Here is a 26,913-nt window from a genome sequence, read left to right as displayed (position 1 = left end):
TCTTTCTCATGTTTTACTCTGCGTGCCAAACCAGGTTTGGTTCATTTGATCGCCGACCTTTGGTGGGTTTCTGCCCAGAAGCCCTCCTTAGGTGCCTGAGTGTCTGGGTGGACTGAATGTCAGGGAGGGGTTTTAGGCCCCCTGCACAGGGTCTCCTTGGAGACCCAAGTCGCACTATAATTTGATTGGCTAGGTGACTGTCCGGCAGGACAGCCACCCTGCTGTGTGATTGACAGCCAGGCTGTGTGAATGGGGGATTTGGTGCATAAAAAGCCAGTCTCTGGGACTGGAAGGCAGAGTCACCACTGGATCGAAAGAGCCAACGAGAAGCTGAAGGAAGACGACTGCTGCATCTACTGGACATCCCGGTGAAGCCCTGCTGCAGGTCCGAATCGCCTGAAACTTCGACGACAGAGATCTGCAAAGAGTCTCCTCCCATTGAGCTTGGTGGGACCAACCAGCTCACACAGCCCTTGGACCTCCTCCTCAGCCAGGTCAAATTTGCTGTGCTACAGGAAACCGGATAGCCAGTGAGAGAGGGTCTCTTCATTCTTTTAAGGAGTGCATCTTTTATTCAATGCTTTGCTCTGCTGTTGGTTTCTTCCCTGGGCAGCGCAGGACCCTCCAGTCTTCCTCCTTCTTGTCAGTCCAACAGTCACTTCAGGAACCGTGAGCCTGCAGGAACTGCCAGGAACTACTGCCTCAGCTACAGCATTCTTCTTCATCTAAGGTACTGTTCAAATCCGGTCCTTCGTTCTGTCCGACTGCGGGGAAATTGGTTTAAATCTTTCGCCTCTTCGAAGGCTTGCCCTTCACTACTTTTTTTAATAACTTTTCCTTCGACCAACTTCGTTTTCAACTCTTGGCAAAGACTTAACCGCGAACTACATTGAACTGTGTGATCCTTTGCAAAGACTCTGAATTATTAACATCGGCCCAGAACCATTGATTTGAATCCTAGTTGTAGTAAGTCTTTCCGAGATAGCCCTGCCTATCACTTGTTGGTATTGTTGATTGTTGATAACCTTGTTCTTTCCTTCCCTTTTTAAATTGCTGGAGTGCCATTTTGCTCACACTTCCTTTTGATCTTAACTTGTCCAGAATTGATTGGGTGCGGTGGAGTGTGTTAAGCTTGTTATTTTCTACTGCTTTATATTAGTGAATTGTTTTATAACTGATGGTGTAAATACATGTATATTCTTTTTCTCAGAAACCTTGAGTCAGTGTTTGTTTGAACCATAGCAATTGCTGTCCTTTGTGAAACTTCTGATACTGCTTAATTTACTCTTGAGGTAAGTCTAGCTGCTCAGCCATCACTACCACTTTACTGTGTAGTACAGGCTTGTACCAAAGGTGTAATTGTACTGACACTTGTAGTCTTAATTGTGTGTGGTGTTCCCAAAGGGTACTGCATATAATTCTGCCTAACAAACTCGCAGACTAAACGGTCCTTAGTGGCCAGGGAGTTTCGAAGGACAGGTTTCTACAAGAGATGAGATTCTCGCAGGAAGAGGAGATGAGCATCCCCTCTGGGCTCCTTGGTCAGGTGTACTGGGCCACAGGTGATGTTAAGAAAGGGGGGTGGGCATCCTGTTTCATAGGCATCTGAGGATGGAGGAGGTGAAGTCGTGGAAATGTAAGGATGGTAGAGATCTTAAGGCTTGGTGCTCATTAGGTGAATGTGTGTTATGTTTGCGATGGAATATCAGGGGCAGTTTAGGTTTTTGGAGGCTACATTGACAAGGGTGGTGAGTGCCTGCAAAGGACATGTGATAATCAGTGGAGATTTCAATATGTGGGCCCGGTTGTCTGTGTTCCCCTGGTAGGTTCCACAGGTTTACCTGTCTGTTTCGACATTCATGGCCTATGTGATGCCTGGCGTCTCTTCCATCCCCAGGATAGGGGTTTCACTTTTTATTCCCCGCCTCATAGGACATATACCCGCATTGATTATATTTGTGTCTCAGGTGCCCAGTGGGGTAGTGCTGTGGGATCTGAGATTCTCCCAATTAGTTGGTCGGATCACAATATGGTGTCACTGGAATTATCATGGGTAGGATTGAGTGCCAGTTGCTCTTTGTGGAGATGTAGTTAGTTGCTCTGTAGAGATTAAGGGGCCGATTCATGGAACAAACGTGCGCCGAAAATCCCAGCACAAGCAGGTGCAAGGAGGCGCAAGCGTGAGAAAGCAAGCGCACGCGTGCGATTCAAGGAAGGCGCTGCGCTAATTTCCCACTGGTTGTGCGGCAAATCCGTGCATGGCGCACGCGGGCACACACGTCATCAAACGGCAAGTGCTTCCCGCACAGCAAAAGCGCACATAGCGCAGCGCACACAACAAAAGTGGGCGAAACAGTGGGCGTAACACGCGGAATGGGGAACAACTTGTGAAAAGGATGGCGTAACTGGGGAAGTACTGCAGGGAACTACACGGAACGCCCACACGCACGCGAACAACCCATATGCATGGTTTCGAATATGGGAAACCCGTGCACGGCAAAAGACGCACACAGATGTCAACGCGTCCGCCACACGAGGCAGGCGGAAGCGTCCCCGCGCACAGCATAAAAGTGCGTGCAAACAACAAACACGTATATACAGCTACGATGAATGCCCCATTTGTCGCAGCACTGATCGTGGGACAACGCAGGAGGAGGAGAATAGCCAGGGAACGCATTTTTTCACCACGGACAAGCCTTTTTGGGATGCCTGATGACCAGGTCTATGGCAGGTATAGGTTTCCACCCCATAGCATCCTAAACCTGGTCAGGGAGTGGGAAGATGACCTTACATCCCCCACCCTCTGCTCCCAAGCATTGAGACCCTTGGAGAAGGTGCTCAATGTCCTGCATTTTCTGGCCACTGGGTCTTTTCAGCGGACTACTGCCATAGTGGGTGGGGTCTCACAGGCCATGCAGTCACGCTGCCTACACCAGGTATTGGCAATCATGACAGCGCGCCCCTCAGTCCGCAGGCACATATACATGCCCAGAACACCCGCAGAAAGGCAGGCCGTTGTCCAGGACTTTTACAGGGTGGCACTTTTCCCCAAAGTCTCGGTGCCATAGATTGCACCCATGTGGCCCTACGTCCACCTAGGGCCACTGAGCACATCTACCAAAACTGCAAGCACTGGCATTCCATCAACGTACAGGTGGTATGCGATGCAAAGGGAATCATCACCTCTGTCTATGCTACCTGGCTCGACCCATGACAGTTTTATATACAGAATGTCTGCCCTGAGCCGGGCCCTGGAAGCTGGGCAGCATGGCGACACATGGCTCCTAGGTGAGTACAAATGGCCGTGCACATGCATGCATGTCACACACACACACAAATACACAAACCCCAATAATCACAACCATTATCACCTCTCCAGGGGACAGTGCCTACCCTCTGAGCAACCAAATGATGACGCCAATCTGGAACCCCCACCACACCACCCCAGGTAAGATACAACGTGGCCCATATTGCAACCAGGGCCATAGTGGAGCGCACATTCGGAGTGCTCAAGTCACGCTTCCGCTCCCTTGACCGCTCTGGCGGGCAGCTACTCTATGCACCCCCAGTAGTGTGCAGGATCATTGTGGCAGCATGTGTCCTGCACAATGTTGCAACACGGCAGGGCGTACCGGTGGACATGGTGGTGCCCCCACATCCCCAACCACAGGCACAGCCGCTGCCCATGGGAGGGGATAGGGCATGTGGCGAGGAAGCCCAGTCCCAGCTTGTGGCCAGATTTTTCACCTAAACTCCCAACCCTGCGAGTGCATGAGTGCACACAGACCTGGCACATACCAGGTGACAATCGATGATGACAAAGAGACAGTCAACTGTCACAACCTTACCACCCTGAGATTGTTGCCATGGAATTGCCACATTGTGTGCATCCCTAGCTACTTAAACACAAGCAATCCTGTGTGAACAAAAGGCACACATGCAAGGTGTGGATCACAAAGACCTGCAAAACAGGCCATGACTATCATGGTATGTCACTCAAACCCTCCCAAACCACAACATGACATGGCAAGCAATAGTCATACACCAACACAGTACCAATAAGGTACACATTGCCATGTGAAAAATGTAAATGGGCATCAGACAATGATGCCTGACATGGAATCAGATGAAATGACTGACCAACAACCTCCCACCTAAAATAAGTCATACCCAAATGAATTCCAAAAGTCGTATTTGAAACATAACAATGAATGCCTGTCCACATGCACAATGTGCATTGCATAAACAACACTGCAGCTACTCTGTGCCATGTCCACCTCCTGCAACACACTGCTCAGCGCATAGCACAGTGAACAGCCATTGTGTGTGATGCACACCCTGAGCATCACATCTAAGCGACAAACTACATAAAATAACAAAATTACGCATGTACAGGATCCATAAATGGTCATAGACACAGTGGGCACCAGAAGGCAAACAGAGTGTACACGTGGACATGTAAGGGTGGTTTTACATGTAGTGGATCATAGTGTGAGTGTGTGGGTCAGTAGGGACATGCACTCAGCATATGCATGTGAAATTAAGTGACCATCACTGTCCTCTACACATCACATGTGAACATTCACCATGTGTATACCTCAGCATGTCAAACCACAACTATCCCCTCACACCTGAAAGGTAAAAACAACACATGAACAGGCATTGATGAGCAGAATACATCATATACATAGTAAAGCACAATTACAATTTCAGGGTGCCCATCACACTGCAGGGCAAGGCAACTATCAACAACAAAATACCCCCCCTCCCTCACAAATCACCACGACCCACTGAACAACTACATCTGGGTTATTCATCCGACATCCTTGAATTACACCTGGCCACAGGATCACCCTTCCCCTTTGTCACCATCTCCCACCTTGTGTGTAAAAAGTTACCAGCACTCTCAGAGTCCACCTAGATTTGCAAAAGCACAAAATCCAAGAGAACTCAAAGCAGGTCAACACAGAAGCCAAGCAAATACCCTGCAGGCAGTAAAACAAACCAGAACAGCCTCCAGTAGATGACTTCAAGTAACAGTACGCCACAAAGGCCAAGTACTACCACAATGATGTTAACAACCAAGGTAGCACAGTAAAACAATGTCACAACAGGATCTGAACCATGTGTGGTACATAACATAGAATGATGCAACACAAACGGATGTCTACTGTCACAGCTTCCGTGTACAGGCGCAGCCGTGGTCTGGGTGCCTGCAAGGTCTAACTCACACAGGCCTCTGAGACCCTGGTGGGGAAGGAGGGTCAGGGATATGCAGGTGGCACAGGCATTGGCATACTGGATAACCGGAATGAGGGGCAGGAGAGGGGAGTAGGATTGACATGGGAAAGTAGGGAATGCACCAAAATGTAGTACACACATTAACACATACACAAATAGACCAAACTTATTCACATGCACATAGCAGCAAATTACTCAAATGGAAGTCAAAGAGAAACTTATCTCTGGGGTGAGTGCTGGCCTCCTGCCTGCGCACTCTCCGGTCCGGTAACAGGAGCAGTTCAATGCTGCAAAGAAAGCCACAGTTAATAATCTGTGCATGCCCAAAACACACAAACACACCACCAAATATGCCCCAAAGTAACAAAATAAAGACAATCTTGTGTGGATGCTTCATACCCATACGTAACATTACCCCTGTGATGGTTCATACACAGTCAATGCATTAAGTCAGGAACCGGTGGGTGCGTGGCAAATGGAACACCAATGTGTCACGATTCACACAACATGCAATGTTCCCTGGGTAAGCAGACAGACGCATATAGCAAGGTCTGACTTCAGAACAAGTCCTGTACCACCATGATCAAAATAAAGTAGCCAGTGCATGTATCAAATTCTACTTGGAAATGAAATGCACTGCACCTGAGTCTGTCCCTTGCTGTCTCTCCCTGTGAGCTGCTTCATTCCATGTCTTGCAACGCTACATGGCTAATACAAGTGCCTCAATGGAACATGGTGGAACGGAGGGTATGTGCCACTGCCCATGCAGGTACCCCAGACAACTTTCCCATCAACTAGCCATCAGTCCACCAACACATCTGAGCTGTATTGTGCGCTTCAACACCAATATTTGTCCAAGCTCACCATCAGTGCTGCTACTAAGCATGCATGTTCAACTGGCCAGGTGGAAGGTTTGCTGTGTTGTGACCCTCCTGTGCTGCTCACCTTGCCTGGAGTCACTTGAAACACGTCATCATTTATTGGATGTATGATCGCAATCCCTGTGCCTCTGCTTGCGCACACATGCGCATGTCGGCATCACCAAACGTGTCCGGATTCCAGACGTCCAATGGCCCATGTCTGCTGGCAAAAGTGGTCTTGAGGCTCATCACCCTGCAGAAAGTCCATGAAACACATGATTAATGCTTAATATTCATCTGTGTGTGTCTCTTCAGGCTTTACATGAGTGGACCATGTCAGAGACTTGCATCAGAAATCACACCATCAGTCCGTCTTTCACAGCAACAGTGTGGAACACACTATCTCCAGCATGATTTTCAACAAGCACATGTTCATTAAAGATAAGAATCATACTACACAATGCATAGCAATGAATGTACACATGAATCATTAAACACCTCATCTAGCAAAAGAAGAACAGTGGTCAATTACACCCCAATCATCCCCACTAGGGGTGTTAACACAAGTTCCACAGCAGCAGACATGCCACAGATATGACAGTCCATTGCCCTTGCGAGCCTATGGATAAGGGAAGCAGGAGTGGCATATGTGAGTCAAGGACCCCAAGCAGCAAATACATACACAAGACAAGCTTGAAGGGCCCAGCTGGAGCAGACAGTGGATGCTTTCAAAAGCCACAAAGCACCACAACGTCACATGAAAGCACAATAGACTAGCAATTTTAAACTATATTAACTAATTACACTAACTATGAAAAACCTACATTACCTATTTAAACTAACTATAAAACAGAAACCTAACTAACTAAACTAAAAGAAAAATCAAAAATGGCCACATACGACCGGGGGGGAGGCAACCAGGAGGGGGGAGGTACAGGGTGCTGTTCAACACCCACATGCGATGATGCTGAGGAAAAAAAACCTCCATGGGCTCAACGCCTGCACAGCCCGACATATGTGGGAGATAGATTGTCGTCCGAGTCTGGCTCTTCCTGGAAAGGAGGACGTGGCACAGGAGCATGACCATGCCTAGCCGCAGCTTGCCCCTCGTCGGCAGCAGGTCTGCCGGACGAGTGAGCCTGGTTCTGTGTGGCGATGACATGTAGGTCTGCATGCAGAACCTCCCATGATACACGTGTTTCCTCTTGCAAGGTAGCACGTGTAACACAGAGTTCCTCCTGCAAGGCCTGGCTGGACAACCGCTGCACCTCCCGGCAAGCATGTAGCTCATCCGAGATGGTACGCTCAAGCTGTGCAAACCTCTCCTCTGCCCGCTCCCTCTGGGACATCAGAAGGACACCCAGAGTGGATCTGAGGGAAGCATGCTCCTCCCTCAGGGCCTTCATGTGTGCACTGAGTGAGCAGAAATTGCTTGACGCAGAGACAAAATTTCACCCTGGCGTGCCCTGTCTGAGGCTGCCATGCCCAGCCTGAGCGAGCGGGCCGTGGACTGTGCCGCCTGCTGCTGGAGAAGCTCCTGCCTAGCAGGGGGGATTACAGATTGGGCCACACGCTCCATGTTCTCAGCGATGTTCTCCATTGCTGCCCCCTGCCATTCAGAATTGGCAGTCATGTCTTGCTCCCACTCAGTATACTGTAGTTGTGCGCGGCGACCACGTTGCTGGGCTTGACCCCTGCGGGACCCAAGGACCGTGTGTCCTCGATGTGTTGGCACCGCCCGCCGCTGCACGACTACATGCCCTGTCGACGTGATGACCCAGGCACATCAGTGACTGGTGTGGAGGGTGACCCTGCATCCCGATCCACCACGGGCGGAGGTTCCAAGACTGTCTGACCCCTCAGTGCAGGTGTCGCGGACAGAGGAGTGTCCACATCAGAATCACTCTCCCCTGACATATGGACCTGCTGCTTATCCAACTCGACATGGTCGTCAGAGTGTTCTTCAGGGCTGGACTCATAGGCAGCCAGAGACAAGATGGACTGTAGCACTTGGGGGTTTTCGTGGCCTACCACCCCACTACCCCCACTTGTGCTGGGTTGATGTAGTGATAACAACCCTGTGCCTGGCATGACAACATCATCCTCAGGCTCCATTGCGTCATCATCTGAAGAATAGAGAGAGAAAAGGTCACTACACATGTTAGAAGCACACAACACACACACACCGACAACAAACACATCAGGCAGACATGTGACACACAAAATAGAACCTGGCATGTATGCTGGGTCAACTTGGAATTGCTTCTGTGATCAGACCTGTTGAAAGGTGGCAGTCTGCATTGAAGTGGGTCTATGCAGTGCAGCAAATGTGTATGCTACTCACTACCTACATGTACAAGGACTCCATGGTGTGTGTCAGAAAATGTGAAGGCAGTGCAAGGTCAACTTCAGGCATCATGTGCAATGTGCATTCAATGGGTAGCATATCTACAAGCAAAGCACCCCTCCACCCAAGTGCAAAAGCAGGGATGCCTAGCATGGTATCAAAAGGCTCACCATAGACATGTGTATTAACAGACAGTGTTGACTAGCATCAACAGCTTCATGTGAGTCAAGTGGCAACACTGCAAATGATGATGGGACAGTAAGCAGGACATGATGAAACCTCTGGAGTCCACCCACGTATGAAGAAGACACTACGCCAGTTGGACAGAGTCATTGGCCATTAAACAGGCTGAGGCCTGTGACCCTCACAGATTGTCAGACCGTAAACATGTGTGCAACACAGTACTGAGCCACAGTTGACATGGGAAGGCAGATGAAATGCCATGCAATTTGGGTCATCATGGACTTGTGTAACAGTGATCATCCAGTCATGGACACATATGGGCATGCGTGGAATGCACATGGAGCATGAATGGGCACTCATGTCCCTGCAGGGCATCTGACCTCTGCACAGTCCAAGTGAGACACCCTGCATCAAGTACTAAGCCTGTATCACAATGGATATGTCTGGCAGATTGGCCGCTAGATGTTAGAATGTACACAGGAGGCATGCCCAGGGAAGTAACCAACAGCAATATTGTAGCAGACCAGTGCTAAGATGGAATTGGGGTGCAGAGCAGGGGGTTGAGGGGCAAGGGAGCATGCCTACATTGGCTACCCCCTTGCAGGCAGAGGACACATGCACGTCAGTCATGCTATGCATAGTTCCTGGGCTGAGAGGAAGCTCACCCCACGCTACATGCAGAAGTGCCAGTGAGCTGGAACATGGACTGGAGCGGGCATACTGGTAACCAACATGTGACTACGGTGCAAAAGTGGTGATGTGAACAGTCCCCATCTGCTCCACATGTCCACCATCCAGCAGAGTAGGCATGCATCAGGGAAGCATTGCATTACTCACACATTATAACCATGTACACGTGACATGTAGTGGAAGTCATGCAGAACACATCACACAAGTAAAACACACACGTTCTCGACAAACATACATCAACACTCACCGGACTGGGCATCAAAGTCCGGCATCTCTCCCACTCCTTCAACCGATTCAGAAGATATGAACTCCGCAACGAGTGACTCATGCGGAGTGAGGTCTTCCTCCTCCTTTGCAGGCCCACCGCCAGTCACCAGAGTGAATTTGTAATTTGAGGCATGCTTAGCCTTAGCACTGCGTTTGAGGTCATTCCAACGCTTTTTGCACTCTTGCGCCGTGCGCACCTCATGGCCGAATGCACTCACATGTTCCGCAACTTGCTTCCAGTGGGTATCACGGTGGGCAGCCGTAGTCTGACAATTAGCACCCACTAGCATGTCACGGCTGTGTTTCCGCACATAGCCCACGAGGAAGTCCAGTTCCTGGTTGCAGAAAGGCTTCTTCCTCGACCTGCAGGAGGGCGTGGCTGTGTGTGGGGTCCCAGCCTGTGCTGCAGGTGCAACCTTCCTTCTCTTGGATTGTGGCGCAGACCCTGGCTGGCTGATGCCGCCCTGATCATTTTGGCCAGTGGGACTGGTGGATTGAGCCAAGGGAGTGGCAGGTGGAGGGACGACCAAAGGGCTGACTTGTGTCAGTGGCAGCTGGATGCCCTCTAATGGACCCTGCGCATCAACATCCGCTGTGGCAGGGTCATTGACTGCAACTGTCCTGGTTGGCAGACTCACAACCGGGGTGTTGTTGGCTGCATCTGCCCCTGCACTTGCCAACACCCGGCTGTTCGGGGCAGCAGATGACATTACTGCCCCAGGGACATGTATCTTGGTCAGGGCAGCCCTGCGTGCCCCTACGGTTTCCCTCTGGTCCTGTTGGAAATCTTCCAAGGGCTCTTCAATCGCCAACGCAGCCTGCGCTGGCAGACCCTGAGCCTGGGTGGTGGTGTCCACAGCTGCACCTGCAGCTACCACTACCCTTGGTGCCCGTGGCAGTCGATGAAACGGACTGCCGGGTCACACGGGCGCCAGTGCCAGATGCAGAAGCTGCATCTCCCAGAACCACAGAGGGTGGTGGCATGACTGCACCGACACATGGCACAACATCGTGCTCAAGTGGCGCACCCCTGCCTCTTCCCCCTCTGTGGCCATCCTGGACACCCTGGAGTCCCCCGACTTCCTGGTCACCCCGGCCACGTCCCTGAACACGCCCGCCACGAGGAGTATGCCCAGCTGAGGCGCCCCTCACCTTTGGTGGCCTCCCAACCATGGCACAGATGGAGTAGTGCTGGCACAGATGGAGTAGTGCCAATGGGAGGTGTACACCACAATTGACCTGGGCAATTGGGGTGAAGAGGGTGGGATGCAAGATGTTAACAGCCCCCCTGCACCTGCAAGGCTGTATGTGACCCCGGTGATGTAGTGACGGGTCACGCTATGCTCAGGCACCCCAAAACTGCAGTAAAACCGTGCACGCAACCCTGCACCCTACATGCGTGGCATCAACCTCCCGCAGTACGCGGTGGCACCCAGTAACAGGAAAAACGAGTACGCGTGGGACACGCAGGCTACTATGACCTCGAAAATGGGTGCGATACACAGGGACACCCGCAGTGGGAAAAAAAGCGTGCGCGACTCACCGTCTGACTAGCGTGATAATGAAAAACACGCGTAGCCAATACCCCCGCCAAAAGAAGAGGTACGTCCTCGATCGCTGTGAAGATGTGATGGCGCGCGAAACAACACGAAGCAGCTACACACGTCGGTCTCCACGAAAGGCACGTACAGCGAACTGCTGGCCCCGCTCACCTTTAACCCGTGCTGAGGGAAACGCCCACACGCGTCACGTCACTTACACGTGTAGGCCCTGTCCTCAGATTACATGCATTCACAGGCGGACGTGCAGTTCTTTCACACGCGCTGAACCACTATGCCCACGTCACGAGGGAAACGCCCACGCGCGTAACGTCAGAGAAGCGCTTACGTGCTAAGGGCCTTTGGTCCAATGAAAACGCATACGTGTGCGGACGCGCTTACACGCTAAGGGCCTTTCCTCCAATTACACGCTGACGTGCAATTTTTTCACGTGCCAAATCACTCCATATCAAGCTGGCCATGCGAAAACACACGGAAAACCAGCTCCTGCCCAGAAGGCCGAATGACTGCCCCCCAGAGCCCCAAGCACGCTCCCACCTGCAATCTGCTGCTGCCTGACTGCCTGCTGCCCACGTGCCCTGCCATTTGCTGCCTGCATGTCAGCCAGGGGTGCAGTTGCTGTGACCACCCCTGCTAGAACCGAAGACTCCCGACTGGGATTCCATCGCTCCACAGCCCAACCCCAGTACCCAGTTGCCCACCCATTCCAGCCTCTGGGGTTGCCATGTCCAGCACAACACCATCTGGCAGCACTGGCAACCCCCAGCCAGAGAGGCAGAGGACGACCAGCTTCAGTGCCAGGGAAGTTGGTGTCCTGGTGGAGCAAGTCCTGGAGCAGTATGATGCCCTCTTTGGATGTTTGCGCGCCGACAATGAAGGACAGACCAGGATCTGGATGGACATCGTGACTGCCATCAACGCGGAGGGGATGGCAGTCCGCGACTTACATCATGTCAAGAAGCGCTGGGAGGACTTCAGGTCCAGGACCCTCAACAAGGCCCGGCACCTCGCGAAGGCAGTGGATGCTGAGGGGCACCAGGGCCAGCTGTCGGACCACCAAATGAGGGTCCTGGAATGCATATGCCCAGCGCTCTACATCCAGATCCTTGAGAGGCAAACCCGTCTGGAGTCGAGCAGTAAGTGTACATGCAGGGTGATTGGACGCTGTGCGTGTCGTGGTGTGCCAGTAGTGTGCAGGTTGCACATGTGTTTTTGTAGGGCCATGTAGGAATGTGTATGAACATGGGCGTGAGGCTGCCACATGTGTGTCCTCTCAGGTGTGAGACACATTGATGGTGTATGTGTTGGTAAGCATGCTGGACAAATGCAGGTGTGGGAGCACACATGTTTGAATTTCTGTGTATGTACATTGGCATTGTTGTGGCATGGATGGTGGTTCCTAATGCATGTATCTGCACTGTGTACATGTGCATGTGTGTGTATTTGACAAGTGTGCAACTGTGATGCAACATGGATGCATGTGACACTGATATGTAGAAGGCTGATTGACAAATCTCACATGTATGGTGATCTCATCACTGCAACAGTTGGAGGAGATGTAGACATGCATGTAAGTGTGGTGGCGTGTGTGCATGTCTACTGCACTTCCTGTTTTTCATGTGATGTCTGGCTCACCTTTGGATGCTCATGCTGTTGTATGTGTATGGATGGTGCTGGCTGTTGTGATATGGCTGTTGAATTGCTCATGTGTGTGATTTGAAATGACATGTGTGTTGGGGATTGTGTTGCCATGTCTGAAGTTTGACACTGCCACTCATGTGCAACTGTCATGTGTGTATCAGTCCATTGTACAGTGCCCTGATGCCTGTGTCCTATCTCTCCCTGTCTGCATCGTCAACTGATGAAGAGGGCGGAGAGGGTGCTGTGGAGTACAGCGGCAGGGATCGCACTGCCAGAGGAGACGCAAGGCCCGGCTCCCCTCCCAGGTTGTCATCTCGTCAGGGAGTGAGGAGTCCGGTGCCACGTCCCAGGCCGCAGCTGACGAGGGTAGGTCAGGGTCCGACAGATGAAGATGGCATGGGGTCATCCAGGTTGGTGGAGGGTTTGATGGAGGAGGAGGCCGTGCAAGGGACAAACACGGGGTCTGGAGATGGGGATTCCACTGGTGCTAGTGGTGCAGTGCAGGGGCAGGGACAGGAGGCAGCACAGGCCACCGCGGAGGTGCCTACGTGTAATCCTGTCCCCGATCCTGTGACTGCATCATCCTGCACCAGCAAGGATGCCTACGTCCAGACACATTTTCAGGGAGGGGATCCGCTTACAACAAGTGGCCTTCCTCTCCCTGCGGACGTGGCTATCCGGGACCGGGTTGATCCTGTCCTGAGTGGGATGGCGTTGCATCAACGGAGCATGAGAGGTGACCTGCAGTGTTTTCGTGAGGACACTGCACGTCATCTCGAATGCCTCGTTGACCGCGTTGACCTATTGGGATGGGTCACCAGGGCCGGATTCCTCCGTTTGCTGGACCTTGTTCCGACCCCCTCCTCACCTGAACCCCCTATGCGCCAGTCGTCCTCCATGCCATCTTCCCACCCATGTATCACCTGGGTACCCTGTGGAGCTGCCTCTGACCCTGCGGCCAGTCTGGTGGAGGACACATCCCTGCCACAGTCGGGAGTCGGACGTCCAGCAGGGGTGGCCACCTCAACAACTGCATCCCAGCCGGAGGAGGATGTGCAGGCAGAAAGAGCCAGGGCACAGGCAGAGGCACAGCAGCAGCAGCAACAAGGTGGGGGCCATGATGGCTCGGGGCCTTCAACATCGGAGGGGCAGGCATCGGCCAGAGGGCAGGAGGACCCAGGACTGGAAGTGTCTTCCGTGTGGCAGCGGTTAGGCCATGCTATAGATGCCGAGCGGCAGCGGGCAGAAGAGGCACGGCTCACAATAGTCAGGGCGGAGAACTCCATGAATAGGGCTCTGAGGCGGGCCGAGTGCCTCGAAGCAATTTGCAGGGACATGGAGGTCCACATGTCATCATCCCTGCGAACCCTTGGGCCATGGAAGAGGACCACCTCCGGGACATCGAGCAGGAATTCGATGATGCCCTGGCCCGGGAAATCGGGAAGTGAGCCGTCGGAGTAGCCCACTGCCATTGTAAATAGTTTTTAGAGTTAGGTTTCCTTTTCCTTTACCTTTTATTTGTGGTCAATGGACAATGCCACACACATTTGTATATAGTTTTACTTTTATGTAGTTTCTTAGGTAGGTTTCATTTGTTTGGTTGGGCTCATGGACCCTTTACATAGTTGGACAATGGATTGATTTGATGTATTTTTTGGATTTTGCACATGGATTCATGGATTTTTCTTTTGGACAATGGATTGTGAATAGTTTGATAATAGATTAATTAGAATATTTTTTTTCATTATGGACATGGAGTAATGGATTTTTTTTTGGGACAATGTATTGTAAATAGTTGGACTATGGAATAATTTGATTTTTTTTTTCATTATGAACATGAAGCAATGGATTTTTTTTACCTTTCCTTTGGATTTGCGTTGGTGGAGGGAGAGCTTGGACTGTTTTTCTTTCAATTTTTTTGGATTGGTTTTAATTTTCATTCACTCATCTTTTGCACATGCTTTTCATTTCATGTTTGCTATTTTTGTATGATTTCATTACATTTATTTATTTTTGTACATAATACATATTCATATTTTATTTCCATGTGTGGGATTCGGTCATTGGGTTGATGTATGTGAAAATGTGTGTTTACACAATCAATGCCAAGCAGTTTATCTGTGTGACGGACATGTGTTGATGTACATAGTTGACTTTTGGTTTGTGTCTTGCGATAGGCATGTCAGTGTGGGGTGGATTGGGAAATCATTGCGTCTCAAGAATGGGGTGGCGTGGTGTGGATTTTTGGTGTAGAAGTGGCCCATGATTGTGCTTCTTTATTTTGTGTAGGGGGGACATGAGTGGGGGCCTACTGGCAGGTGTCCCTCACTGCTGGGGTTGGGGGTGCAGGGGGACATGAGTGGGGCCTGCTGGCAGGTGCCCCTCACTGCTGGGGGGTGGGGGTGCAGGGGGACATGAGTGGGACATAAGTGGGGGCCTGCTGGCAGGTGCCCCTCACTGCTGGGGGGTGGGGGTGCAGGGGGACATGAGTGGGACATGAGTAGGGGCCTGCTGGCAGGTGCCTCTCACTGCTGGGGGGTGGGGGTGCAGGGGGACATGAGTGGGGGCCTGCTGGCAGGTGCCCCTCACTGCTGGGGGGGTGGGGGTGCAGGGGACATGAGTGGGGGCCTGCTGGCAGGTGCTTATCACTGCTGGGGTGGGGGTGCAGGGGGACATGAATGGGACATGAGTGGGGCCTGCTGGCTGGTGCCCCTCACTGCTTGGGGGTGGGGGTGCAGGGGGGACATGAGTGGGGCATGAGTGGGGGCCTGCCGGCAGGTGCCCCTCACTGCTGGGGGGTGGGGGTGCACGGGGACATGAGTGTGACATGAGTGGGGGCCTGCTGGCAGGTTCCCCTCACTGCTGGGGGGTGGGGGTGCAGGGGGACATGAGTGGGACATGAGTTGATGTACATAGTTGACTTTTGGTTTGTGTCTTGAGATAGGCATGTCAGCGTGGGGTGGATATGGAAATCATTGCGTCTCAAGAATGGGGTGGCGTGGTGTGTTTTTTTGGTGTAGAAGTGGCCCATGATTGTGCTTCTTTATTTTGTGTAGGGGGGACATGAGTGGGGGCCTGCTGGCAGGTGCCCCTCACTGCTGGGTGTCGGGGTGCAGGGGGACATGAGTGGGACATGATTGGGGGCCTGCTGGCAGGTGCCCCTCACTGCTGGGGGGTGAGGGTGCAGGGGGACATGAGTGGGACATGAGTGGGGTCCTGCTGGCAGGTGCCCCTCACTGCTGGGGGGTGGGGGTCCAGGGGGACATGAGTGGGACATGAGTGGGGGCCTGCTGGCAGGTGCCTCTCACTGCTAGGGGGTGGGGGTGCAGGGGGACTTGAGTGGGACATGAGTGGGGGCCTGCTGGCAGGTGCCCCTCACTGTTGGGGGGGTGGGGGTGCAGGGGGACATGAGTGGGGGCCTGCTGGCAGGTGCCTGTCACTGCTGGGGGGTGGGGGTGCAGGGGGACATGAGTGGGTCATGAGTGGGGGCCTGCTGGCAGGTGCCTCTCACTGCTTGGGGGTGCGGGTGCAGGGGGGACATGAGTGGGGCATGAGTGGGGGCCTGCTGGCAGGTGCCCTTCACTGCTGGGGGGTGGGGGTGCAGGGGGACATGTGTGGGGGCCTGCTGGCAGGTGCCCCTCACTGCTGCGGGGTGGGGGTACAGGGGGACATGAGTGTGACATGAGTGGGGGCCTGCTGGCAGGTTCCCCTCACTGCTGGGGGGTGAGGGTGCAGGGGGACATGAGTGGGGGCCTGCTGGCAGGTGCCCCTCACTGCTGGGGTGTGGGGGGGCAGGGGGACATGAGTGGGACATGAATGGGGGCCTGCTGGCAGGTGCCCCTCACTGCTGGGGAGTGGGGGTGCAGGGGGACACGAGTGGGACATGAGTGGGGGCCTGCTGGCAGGTGCCTCTCACTGCTGGGGGGTGGGGGTGCAGGGGGACATGTGTGGGACATGAGTGGGGGCCTGCTGGCAGGTGCCCCTCACTGCTGGGGGGTGGGGGTGCAGGGGGACATGAGTGGGGGCCTGCTGGCAGGTGCCCCTCACTGCTGGGGGGTGGGGGTGCAGGGGGACATGAGTTGGTGATCACTAGTGGAAGGTGACATATGTGCTGGCTGGGGGGCATGCCCAGGGGTGCAGGGTAGTCCCCTGTGTTGTGGGTTGCCTGCAGGGGCCGTGGATGGGGTGGAGGGCACACCTGGGAGGACCCACACTGCCAATTCACGTGTGGGACTCCCCGTGCACCCCACTAGATACACGTACCTGCTCTGACAGCGAAATCGCGTGTGAAACTTCCCGCAAACCCCAGTAATACACGTACCCCACTCGCACAGGGCCAATCGCGTGTGAAACTTCCCGCAAACCCCAGTAATGCACATACCCCACTCGCACAGGGCCAATCGCGTGTGAAACTTCCCGCGAACCCCAGTAATGCACGTACCCCACTCGCACAGGGCCAATCGCGTGTGAAACTTCCTGTGAACCCCAGTAATACACGTACCCCACTCGCACAGGCCCTTTCGCATGTGAAACTTCCCGCGAACCCCAGTAATACACGTACCCCACTCGCACAGGCCCTTCCGCGTGTGAAACTTCCCGCAAACCCCAGTAATAGACGTACCCCACTCGCACAGGGCCTATCGCTTGTGAAACTTCCCGCGAATCCCAGTAATACACGTACCCCACTTGCACAGGTCCTTTCGCCTGTGAAACTTCCTGTGAACCCCAGTAATACACGTACCCCACTCGCACAGGGCCTATCGCGTGTGAAACTTCCCGCGAACCCCAGTAATACATGTACCCACTCGCACAGGGCCAATCGCGTGTGAAACTTCCCGCGAACCCCAGTAATACACGTACCCCACTCGCACAGGGCCAATCGCGTGTGAAACTTCCCGCAAATCCCAGTAATACACGTACCCCACTCGCACAGGCCCTTTCGCGTGTGAAACTTCCTGCGAACCCCAGTAATACACGTACCCCACTTGCACAGGGCCTATCGCGTGTGAAACTTCCTGCGAACCCCAGTAATACATGTACCCCACTCGCACAGGGCCAATCGCGTGTGAAACTTCCGCGAACCCCAGTAATACACGTACCCTACTCGCACAGGACCAATCGCGTGTGAAACTTCCCGCGAACCCCAGTAATACACGTACCCCACTCGCACAGGGCCAATCGCGTGTGAACTTCCCACGCACCCCAGTAATACACGTTCCCCGCTTGCCGTGTGCTGTGTTGCAGCCATGTATACTGGTACAGGGTTAGAGCAACCCTTTGCGCTGGATTGGGGATTTTGATGGCTTTTCCCTGCACGAGGGGCGTTCTTGGGGGCGTAACTGGCGCTGCTGCAGGGTCGCTGTGCCACTGTGCGCCACGGCTGGTTTTGGTAGCTAAAATCAATAAATACGCTGTGCGCGGAAATGGATTTTAGCGCACGCGGCTGGCGCAGAGATTCGCATGCACACACTGTGTGCCAGCCGCGTGTCGCCACTTGTGCGCTAAATTCTATGAATTACCCCCTAAGTATTTAGAGAGGAACTTGAGAGGGCCATTAGGGAATTCTTCCTTTTGAATGACAGGGGGAGGTGGATATGGGTACTGTTTGGGATGCAGCTAAAGTGACATGGATGGAGCTGTTGATCCAAGAAGGTGATCGGAAGAAGAGGGAAAGATCCTCTGTGGAAACTAGATTGCGTGCTGAGGTCGGAGCCTTGGAAAAGCAGATTCAGGTATCGGTTCAGGAAGTGACAGAAAAGATTGAGGAAGTAAGGCATAAAATGGAGGAATTGAGGTTGTTGGAGGAAGGGAAGATAGTCCAGAAACGTCCGTTTCTGAGGCAAAAATATTATTAAAAAGGGGATAAGGAGGACGCTCTTCTAGCAGCACGCCTTTGTGGGCAGCGTGCCGATTGATGGATAATGGCATTGGAGGGACCAGAGGGTCAGGCTTGACAGTTAGCCTGTGGAGATTGTAAAGAATTTTGCCTGCTTCTATGAGAGGTTTTATATGGGAGAGGAGTTTTCTGATGTGGGGGGTTTGGAGGCTTAACTAATGGGGGTGTCCCTTCCGACGTTGACATCCGAGGCGGTGGGGATGAATGGCCCTATTACGGGGGAGGGGGTCATAGCTACGACCAGGCGCCTACAACTGGAAAATTCCCCAGGTGATGATGGCTATACCCATGACTTTTATACATCGTTTGTGGGTATTCTGGTGCTGTACTTGGTCCGACTGTTTAACCATTTTCTGGTGTTGCGTCCAGTGCCTGGGTCGTTTTTGCAAGCTCTTAATTCAATGGTGCCCAAGGAGGGTAAGGATCCTTAAGTTTGTGGGTCTTATCTCCCCATCTTGCTTCTCAATGTAGAGATTGGACGCATATATGCAATTGCTGGTCCATTCAGATCAGGTAGGCTTTCTAAGATGAAGGAAGGGCCCTGGCACGATGCAGAAAATCCTGCACTTGATGGATTGGGTGAAATGTAAAGGAGTAGATCCCACGTTGTTGTCGATTGTTGCCGAGAAGGCTTTTCATCGGGTTGACTGGGGCTTCCTGGAAGTGGTCCTGCGTAACTTTGTATGAGATATTGAATGGGATTATGGCTTGTACGCAGGACCAATGGGGTGTGTGGGAAAAAATGGAAGGTTTTCCTGCTGGTTCGATTTGGGCCATGGAACACGACAGGGGTGTCCCCTCTCACCGCTCCTTTTTGCACTTTTTATGGAACCGCTGGCCCAGCGATGCGGAATGATTCACGGGTGGTATGCATCACGATAGGTGGGGTGGAATACAATTTGGGGTTATATGAGGATGATGTGTTGTTACATCTGTAGAAACGGTTAATGTTGGTCCAAGCGGCTGTCAATTGAATGAAAAGTATGGTGTGTTCTCGGATTCAAAATTAGTAAGGGTATGTCTATCCTCTTTCCCTTTGATGGGCTGGGGAGGGGGATGCAGGGGGATTGGAGTGCCTGGTAATGGAGGTCAGAGAGGATTAAATGCAGGATCTGGCAGTCATGATCACAAGCGACATGCAGGGCTTGTATGAAGTGAATTATCCCCCGCGGTGCAGAAGTTGTTTTTTTGGATAAGATAAAGTGGGACAGACTCACTATACCATGGATGGGACACCTTAATGCCATACAAATGAACTTCCTCCCCAGACTATTATACCTATTCCAGATGCTCCCTATTCAGATTCCAGATTCCATGTTTAGAGATATAAAGGGGCACCTTGTATGTATTTGTATTACAAGGCCAACCACCTTTTGGTACCTCATCTGAGAGTACAGCAGGACCGCCAATGGATCGAATAGGATGATTATCCGCTTTGGCCGGTGACTGTGGGGGAATGGCTGTGAGTGCCGAATGACCAGATCACGAGGTAGATAAGGAAACACCCGATATTGGGAGTAATGTGGAGGATCTGGAGGAAAGGGCATGAAGTTGTGGGCATTGCGACGTGGCCTTCCCCGTTAAGCCCCTTGTGGGCCCTGGGAGTAAGGGAGAATATCCCAAACCTAGAAAGTTTCCAGAGTTGGTTTGAGGCAGGCTTAGCAAGGATTGGACCCTTGTGTAAAAATGGAAAATGTGGTAAGAACTGCGGCTTTCGGTAGAGAAAGGGTGCTGCAGGATCTCACCCCGCTGGAGAAAGTGTTGAATGCCCAGACGAGAATGAAAGGCTTGATTCCTCTGTTGTATGAGGTCTGGTTGAAGTTGGGAAAGGGAGCAAGGAAAGACTACGGAGTTGCTGGGAAAGGGATCTGGGCATTGGAACTGAACAGACTGTTGTGGTACAAGATGTGCCATAGGGCATTTCAAGTAGTGATTGCATGCCAGTACAAACTCCATGTTATTGAGCTGTTACATCGGCGGCAGTATGGCCCGGTGTGCCTGTTCAAAATGTTTGCGTGAGTGAGTATGTGTGTGAAATGCTTCCCGATTATTGACATCTGTGGTGGGGATCTCAGAGAGTGCAGGTGTTTTGGGATGAAGTGCTTGGATGGATCAAGGAACTGGACAGAGTCTCTCGTGATCGGACGCCACTGTTGGCTTGAAGAGGGCTGATGAAGAATATTGTGGCATGACACATCTTGTGCATTGTCAATTGTTGGCAGGGAGAGCATGCTTCGCCATGCACTGGAAGAGGGTGCTGTTGCTGAGAAAAGTTGAATGGGTTGCAAGGGACAAGAACATGACGTGCTGGAAAGAATTACAGCGGCCATCTATGGGAGCAGTATAGGTGTTAAGCCGGAATACAGTGAAGTTTGTGCCAGATACATGCCACCTTGAGAATATAGTCACTTGGAATGCGGGGTCTGTGGGGTTGGTTTGCAGTTGGTTAGATGGAGGGGATTGGGAATTTGGGGGGAAATGGCCCGGGCAATGTTTTGCTTGTTTTTTCCATGATTTATGTTGCACTGCACTTGTCATTTCTGGACTTTATCTGGGCCTGGAGGAACCTGTTCGTTCATACTAGGGTGGCTGGGATGATCGGGGCAGGGAGGGGTGTTATGATGTTTTTTTTGTGTGTATTCTGAGCTACAGTGGGACTTTCCCAGCCTGGGAGCTTGCTCTTGTATTACCATAAACTGTTAATAAAAAGTGACTTTTTTTTAAAAAACTGCTAGTGCCCCAAAAAACGTGTTTACCATTTTTCAACTGTGCCTTTGCATTTGAAATCCTAAGACTACACCAGATCAATCCTTTTTATTACGAATTTATACAGGCACGTTTTCACAGCTGTAGCTAAGAGGGCCCCCAGCCATGATGTTCTGATACCCCACTCCTCCCCCACGCCCAACGTGTAAGAATGGCCCGAGGAATAGTGGTGGGACATGGAGGCTGAGCTTCCCTGTGGAACTTCCACTCGATAATACAGCCGATGCTTGTCCAGCCTGGGATAGTTTGGACTTTATAATAGGATTTCAGTTAAGGACATGCTAAGTGCTTATAAGGAAAGTCAGAAGACTGGCCTGGTAGGATGTTTTTATTGCACCAGCAGCGTGTGTTTACAACTCCAATTATCAACTCTCAGAGGACTGCTTTGAAAAAACCCTGGCAGACAATTTAAGTGCAAACTCTGATGGTAAAGCTTAATTAAAGCGAGCTCAAGGAGTTCCCATGAGGAGATGCTTTGATCAGGCGAGGGTGTTTAGTATTTATTTTTATTTTACATTTTTAAAGCGCTCACACAGCCCGCGGGCATCGAGGTACTGTTAAAGGAATTGTTTTTCTTTTTTATTTGCGTAATAGTTTTTTGTCTTAGTTGCTGTATTTATAATGCGCTTAAACACCCAGAGGTTTCTAAGCACTGACCCGAGGATCGAACCTGTGCTTCTTCATGTCGCCTTGCTTCCAAGGCGCGCACGTTGCCGCTGAGCTATCTTCCAGTATGGCCGTGGGAAGTAAATGGGTGAGCTGATAACCAAACAACACCTACAGACTGCGTGTCGCTCCTCATATGTCAGTCCTCTGTGTCCCTCCTCACATACCAATCCACCCTATCTGTACTCTATTGCAACAGTTTAAGCTTATAAATGTTGCAAGCAACACAGGAAGTAAAACAGTACTGTACAGAAATACGTTTATAAATCCCTGCACTGCAGGACAGGGTTAAGTTATTTCTGGAAAAGTGGAATTACCTGAATTACCGGATGGTTCTGTGCTTTCTGAATAACTGATTCAACCCTGAAAAGTTAATCTGAACTCTTCCACCTCTAGACAGAAAATAAATACTTTGTGAGTGAAGTATTACTTTAACCCGGCACCTGTAACTACCGTGGGGCACAGTTTATTTTTTCTTTCATTTTACCTATCTCTTAACTTCATAGAAATACAATTTGTAGTGTGGATCCATTTGGAGTTAGCGGACTCCAGAACACAAATGTGGATCTCTGGTGGAACCTCTGAGCCAGAAGTGACCAACCAAGATTCACGGGTCTTCCATCCCATCCAGGGGTTGCAGAGTCACTTTTGAAACCTAACCCCATCTCCGGAGGTGCACCCTGGACTAGAGCACAGTTTAGTGAAAGTTTGGGTCAAATTAAACCCAGCTAGAATGTCCCTATTATGTGAACATTGATGAAAATACATCACAGCAATGACGCCATTCATCATGAACAGAAAAACAGACATTATAATGGTAATGACAACAGTCATTTTGTTTCAGGACTGTTAAGGCATACAGCAAACTTTAACACCACTTCTCCCGCCTCCCAGATTGCACTGACAGGGTTTTCTGTAAACTAGAACAGGTTTAACATGACCGTTACCAAGAAAAATCTGGTGGTCACATATAATCAGGAGTTCCTGTTGGTCAAGCACGGAGACGCTATCACTGCTGTTGGCGGCTCTGGATTTGTAAAGCCAGACCTAGAAATAACAGGCTACAGCATGTAAATGTCAAGGGAAATGTCAATCATACATACCCGATGAGAAGATTTTCATCAAACAGGTCATTATCTGGTGTAAATTGTCCTCACGAAATCCAGCTCCTTTCCTATAGTATGTTTCCCACATCCCCTTTGCATCCAGATTTTTTTCGTGCAGTTCTTGTAGGCTCAAGTTAGTGATCTCTTGCTCTTGGACTGTGTTCTCCATCCTGAGATCTCTGATGCCTACCCTTGCCTGGCAAGGAAAGCTGTATTAGAATTGACATCTTTACGATGTCTTTTTATGGCTGTGATTTCAGCCTGATTCTCAATTCCTTTCAGCAGTCTAAGACAATGTTTGTCTACTGTGGCTTCTGATCAGATGATCCCTTTTTCGTTTTTTTTCTATTTGTGTGCTTTTTTTAATTGCCAAGTATACACCTGTCAAAGTTGACGAAAAGCTGCATTTCACAGAGATGTGTAAATCTCTGTTTAATTTTCAACATGAGGTCTGTGTCACAGGATGATCACGAGAGGTATGCACAAGAAGAGGCTAACAGGCCGATTCATGGAATTAATGTGCGCCGAAAAAACGGTGCACGCGTGCGAAAACGTGCGATTCGCAGAGAGATAGCGAAAATCGCAGTGCAAGTGCGATTATCGCACAGAAAACATCGCACATCAATTCATGGAAGTCCGTGCACGCGCGAAATGTGGGATGTGCGCTGAAAAAGTGCGCGGCGCACGGTGGCGCACGGTTCATCGAACGCCGTGCGATAAGGCCACAGCGAATTCGCACATAGCGCGGCGCACATAACAAAAGTAGGCGTAACACGGGGCGTCACACGCTGAATGGGGAACAACTTGTGAAAATGTGGGCGTCACGGGGAAGTACAGGAGTCAAGTGCGCAGAATGCCCACACGCTCGCCTACAACACGTATTCATGGAATCGAATAGGGAAAAACAGCGCACGGCCAAGGACGCGCACAGGCCCATACATGTCCGCCACACGAAAGCAGGCGGTAGCGTCCCTGTGCAGGAAAAAAATGTGCGCCAAAGTCCTACAGGCGCGAGAAGGCCCACACGCGATCGGGCCTGGGGGAGCGTGTGCGTGTATTTCAGGGGTGCGCGAGAAGTTCCACACGAGATCAGGCCTGGGGAGCATGTGCGTGTATTTCAGGGGTGCGCGTGAAGTTCCACACGCGACTGGCCTGGGCGCGTGTATTTCAGGGGTGCGCGAGAAGTTTCTCACACGCGATTGGCCTGGGCGCGTGTATTTCAGGGGCTCGCGGGTGTTTTCACACGTGATCGGGCCGGGGGGAGCGGGGTACGTGTATTCCAGGGGCTTGCGGGTGTTTTTACACGCGATCGGGCCTAGGGGAGCGGGGTACGTGTATTTCAGGGGTGCGCGAGAAGTTCCACACGCGATTGGGCTGCGTGCGGGCATTTCAGGGGTGCGCGTGAAGTTCCACACGCGATCTGGCCTGGGGGAGCGTGTGCGTGTATTTCAGGGGTGCGCGTGAAGTTCCACACGCGATTGGCCTGGGCGCGTGTATTTCAGGGGTGCGCGAGAAGTTTCTCACATGCGATTGGCCTGGGCGCGTGTATTTCAGGGGCTCGCGGGTGTTTTCACACGCGATCGGGCCTCGGGGAGCGGGGTACGTGTATTTCAGGGGCTCATGGGTGTTTTCACACGCGATCGGGCCTGGGGGAGCGTGTGCGTGTATTTCAGAGGTGCGCAAGAAGTTCCACACGCGATTGGGCTGTGTGCGGGCATTTCAGGGGTGCGCGTGAAGTTCCACACGCGATCTGGCCTGGGGGAGCGTGTGCGTGTATTTCAGGGGTGCGCGTGAAGTTCCACACGCGATTGGCCTGGGCGCGTGTATTTCAGGGGTGCGCGAGAAGTTTCTCACATGCGATTGGCCTGGGCGCGTGTATTTCAGGGGCTCGCGGGTGTTTTCACACGCGATCGGGCCTGGGGGAGCGGGGTACGTGTATTTCAGGGGCTCATGGGTGTTTTCACACGCGATCGGGCCTGGGGGAGCGTGTGCGTGTATTTCAGAGGTGCGCAAGAAGTTCCACACGCGATTGGGCTGCGTGCGGGCATTTCAGGGGTGCGCGTGAAGTTCCACACGCGATCTGGCCTGGGGGAGCGTGTGCGTGTATTTCAGGGGTGCGCGTGAAGTTCCACACGCGATTGGCCTGGGCGCGTGTATTTCAGGGGTGCGCGAGAAGTTTCTCACACGCGATTGGCCTGGGCGCGTGTATTTCAGGGGCTCGTGGGTGTTTTCACACGCGATCGGGCCTGCGGGAGCGTGCTACGTGTATTCCAGGGGTTCGCGTGAAGTTTTTCACGCGATCGGGCCTGGGGGGGAGCGGGGTACCACTCACCGTCTGCCTTGCGTGTAGAATAACACGTAGCCAACACCCGCTGTGAAGTAATAGCGTGTGAACCCCAACGGATGGAAAACACACGCACTGCACGAAATACACGTACAGAGCAGTGTAAAGGCACGTGGGATCTCCAAGCCCTGCCAGGGCAACGCCCGTGCGCGAAACGTCACAGACGCGCTTACGCTGTAAGGGCCTTTGGTCCAATGAAATCGCGTACGCGTGCTGACGCGCTTACGCGCTAAGGCCCTTTCCTCGAATTTCACGCTGACGTGCAGGATTTTCACGTGCCAAATCAGTCCATATCAAGCTGGCCACGCGAAAACACACGGAAGACCACGCTCCTGCCCAGAAGGCCGAATTACTGCCCCCCAGTTCCCCGAGCAGCCTCCCACGTGCCATCTGCTGCTGCCTGCCTGCCTGCCTGCCTGCTGCCACCGTGCCCTGCCATTTGGTGCCTGCACATCAGCCATCTGCAGGGGTCCAGTTGCTGTGTCCACCCCTGCTGGAACAGAAGAATCCCGACTCGGATAACATCGCTCCACAGCCCAGCCCCAGGACCCAGTTGCCCACCCACTCCTGCCCCTGGGGTTGCCATGTCGGGCACATCAACATCTGGCACCAGTGGCAACCCCCGGCCAGAGGGGCAGAGGGGCACCAGCTTCACTGCCACCGAAGTTGGTGTCCTGGTGGAGCAAGTCCTGGGGCAGTATGATGTCCTCTTCGGATCGTCCCGCGCCAACAAGGAAGGACGGGAGAGGATCTGGGCCGACTGTGTGGTTGCCATCAACGTGGAGGGGGGGGCAACCCGCACCATCCAGAAGGTCAAGAAGCGCTGGGAGGACTTGAGGTCCAGGACCCTCATAAAGGCCCAGCGCCTTGTGGAGGGGGGCTGGGGCCGCATGAGTTCCATCCAGATGAGGGTCCTGGAACGCGTACACCCAGCGCTCCACGCCCAGGTCCTTGAGAGGCAGACCCGTCTGGAGTTGAGCGGTAAGTGGCCAAGCATTGCTGTGTGAGACAGGGCATGTTGCAGTGTGCTGGTTGTCTGATACTTGTCTGTATGTGTGACATAGGCCATGTACGCATGTATGTGTGCAGGGACATCATGGTAATGCATGTGCGACCAATAATTTGTGAACCACATGGTTGTTGCATGTGTTTAAATGCGACATGGGGAGCCCTGTGCAGATTGTACACATGAGAGCATGGCAGTCTCTGTTCCTGGACATGGGTGGGGGTGAGGGATGGGTGCTGATGCCAGGTACAAATATGGTATCCATGTCTGTGTGCCTGACCTGCGTGTCTGTGACTTGTGAATGCCATGGATGCATGACACATGTCTGTGACAATTTACAG

General features: G+C 52.3%; 1 protein-coding gene across 1 annotated transcript in view; it reads right to left on the bottom strand.

Moving 5' to 3' along the window:
- The window catches only part of LOC138487684 (nicotinamide N-methyltransferase-like), a 74,557-nt gene extending 51,091 nt beyond the window's left edge, over positions 1–23,466 (bottom strand). Inside the window, exon 1 of the mRNA XM_069614210.1 lies at positions 23,220–23,466. Coding sequence (XP_069470311.1) covers positions 23,220–23,391 — 172 coding nt within the window. The 5' untranslated portion in view covers positions 23,392–23,466. The remainder of the gene's footprint in view (positions 1–23,219) is intronic.
- Positions 23,467–26,913: the final 3,447 nt, after the last annotated feature.

The sequence above is a fragment of the Ambystoma mexicanum genome, chromosome 9, assembly GCF_040938575.1.
Source record: "Ambystoma mexicanum isolate Mex_15411 chromosome 9, UKY_AmexF1_1, whole genome shotgun sequence".
NCBI lineage: Eukaryota > Metazoa > Chordata > Amphibia > Caudata > Ambystomatidae > Ambystoma > Ambystoma mexicanum.
This window is presented reverse-complemented; position numbering and strand designations above follow the sequence as displayed.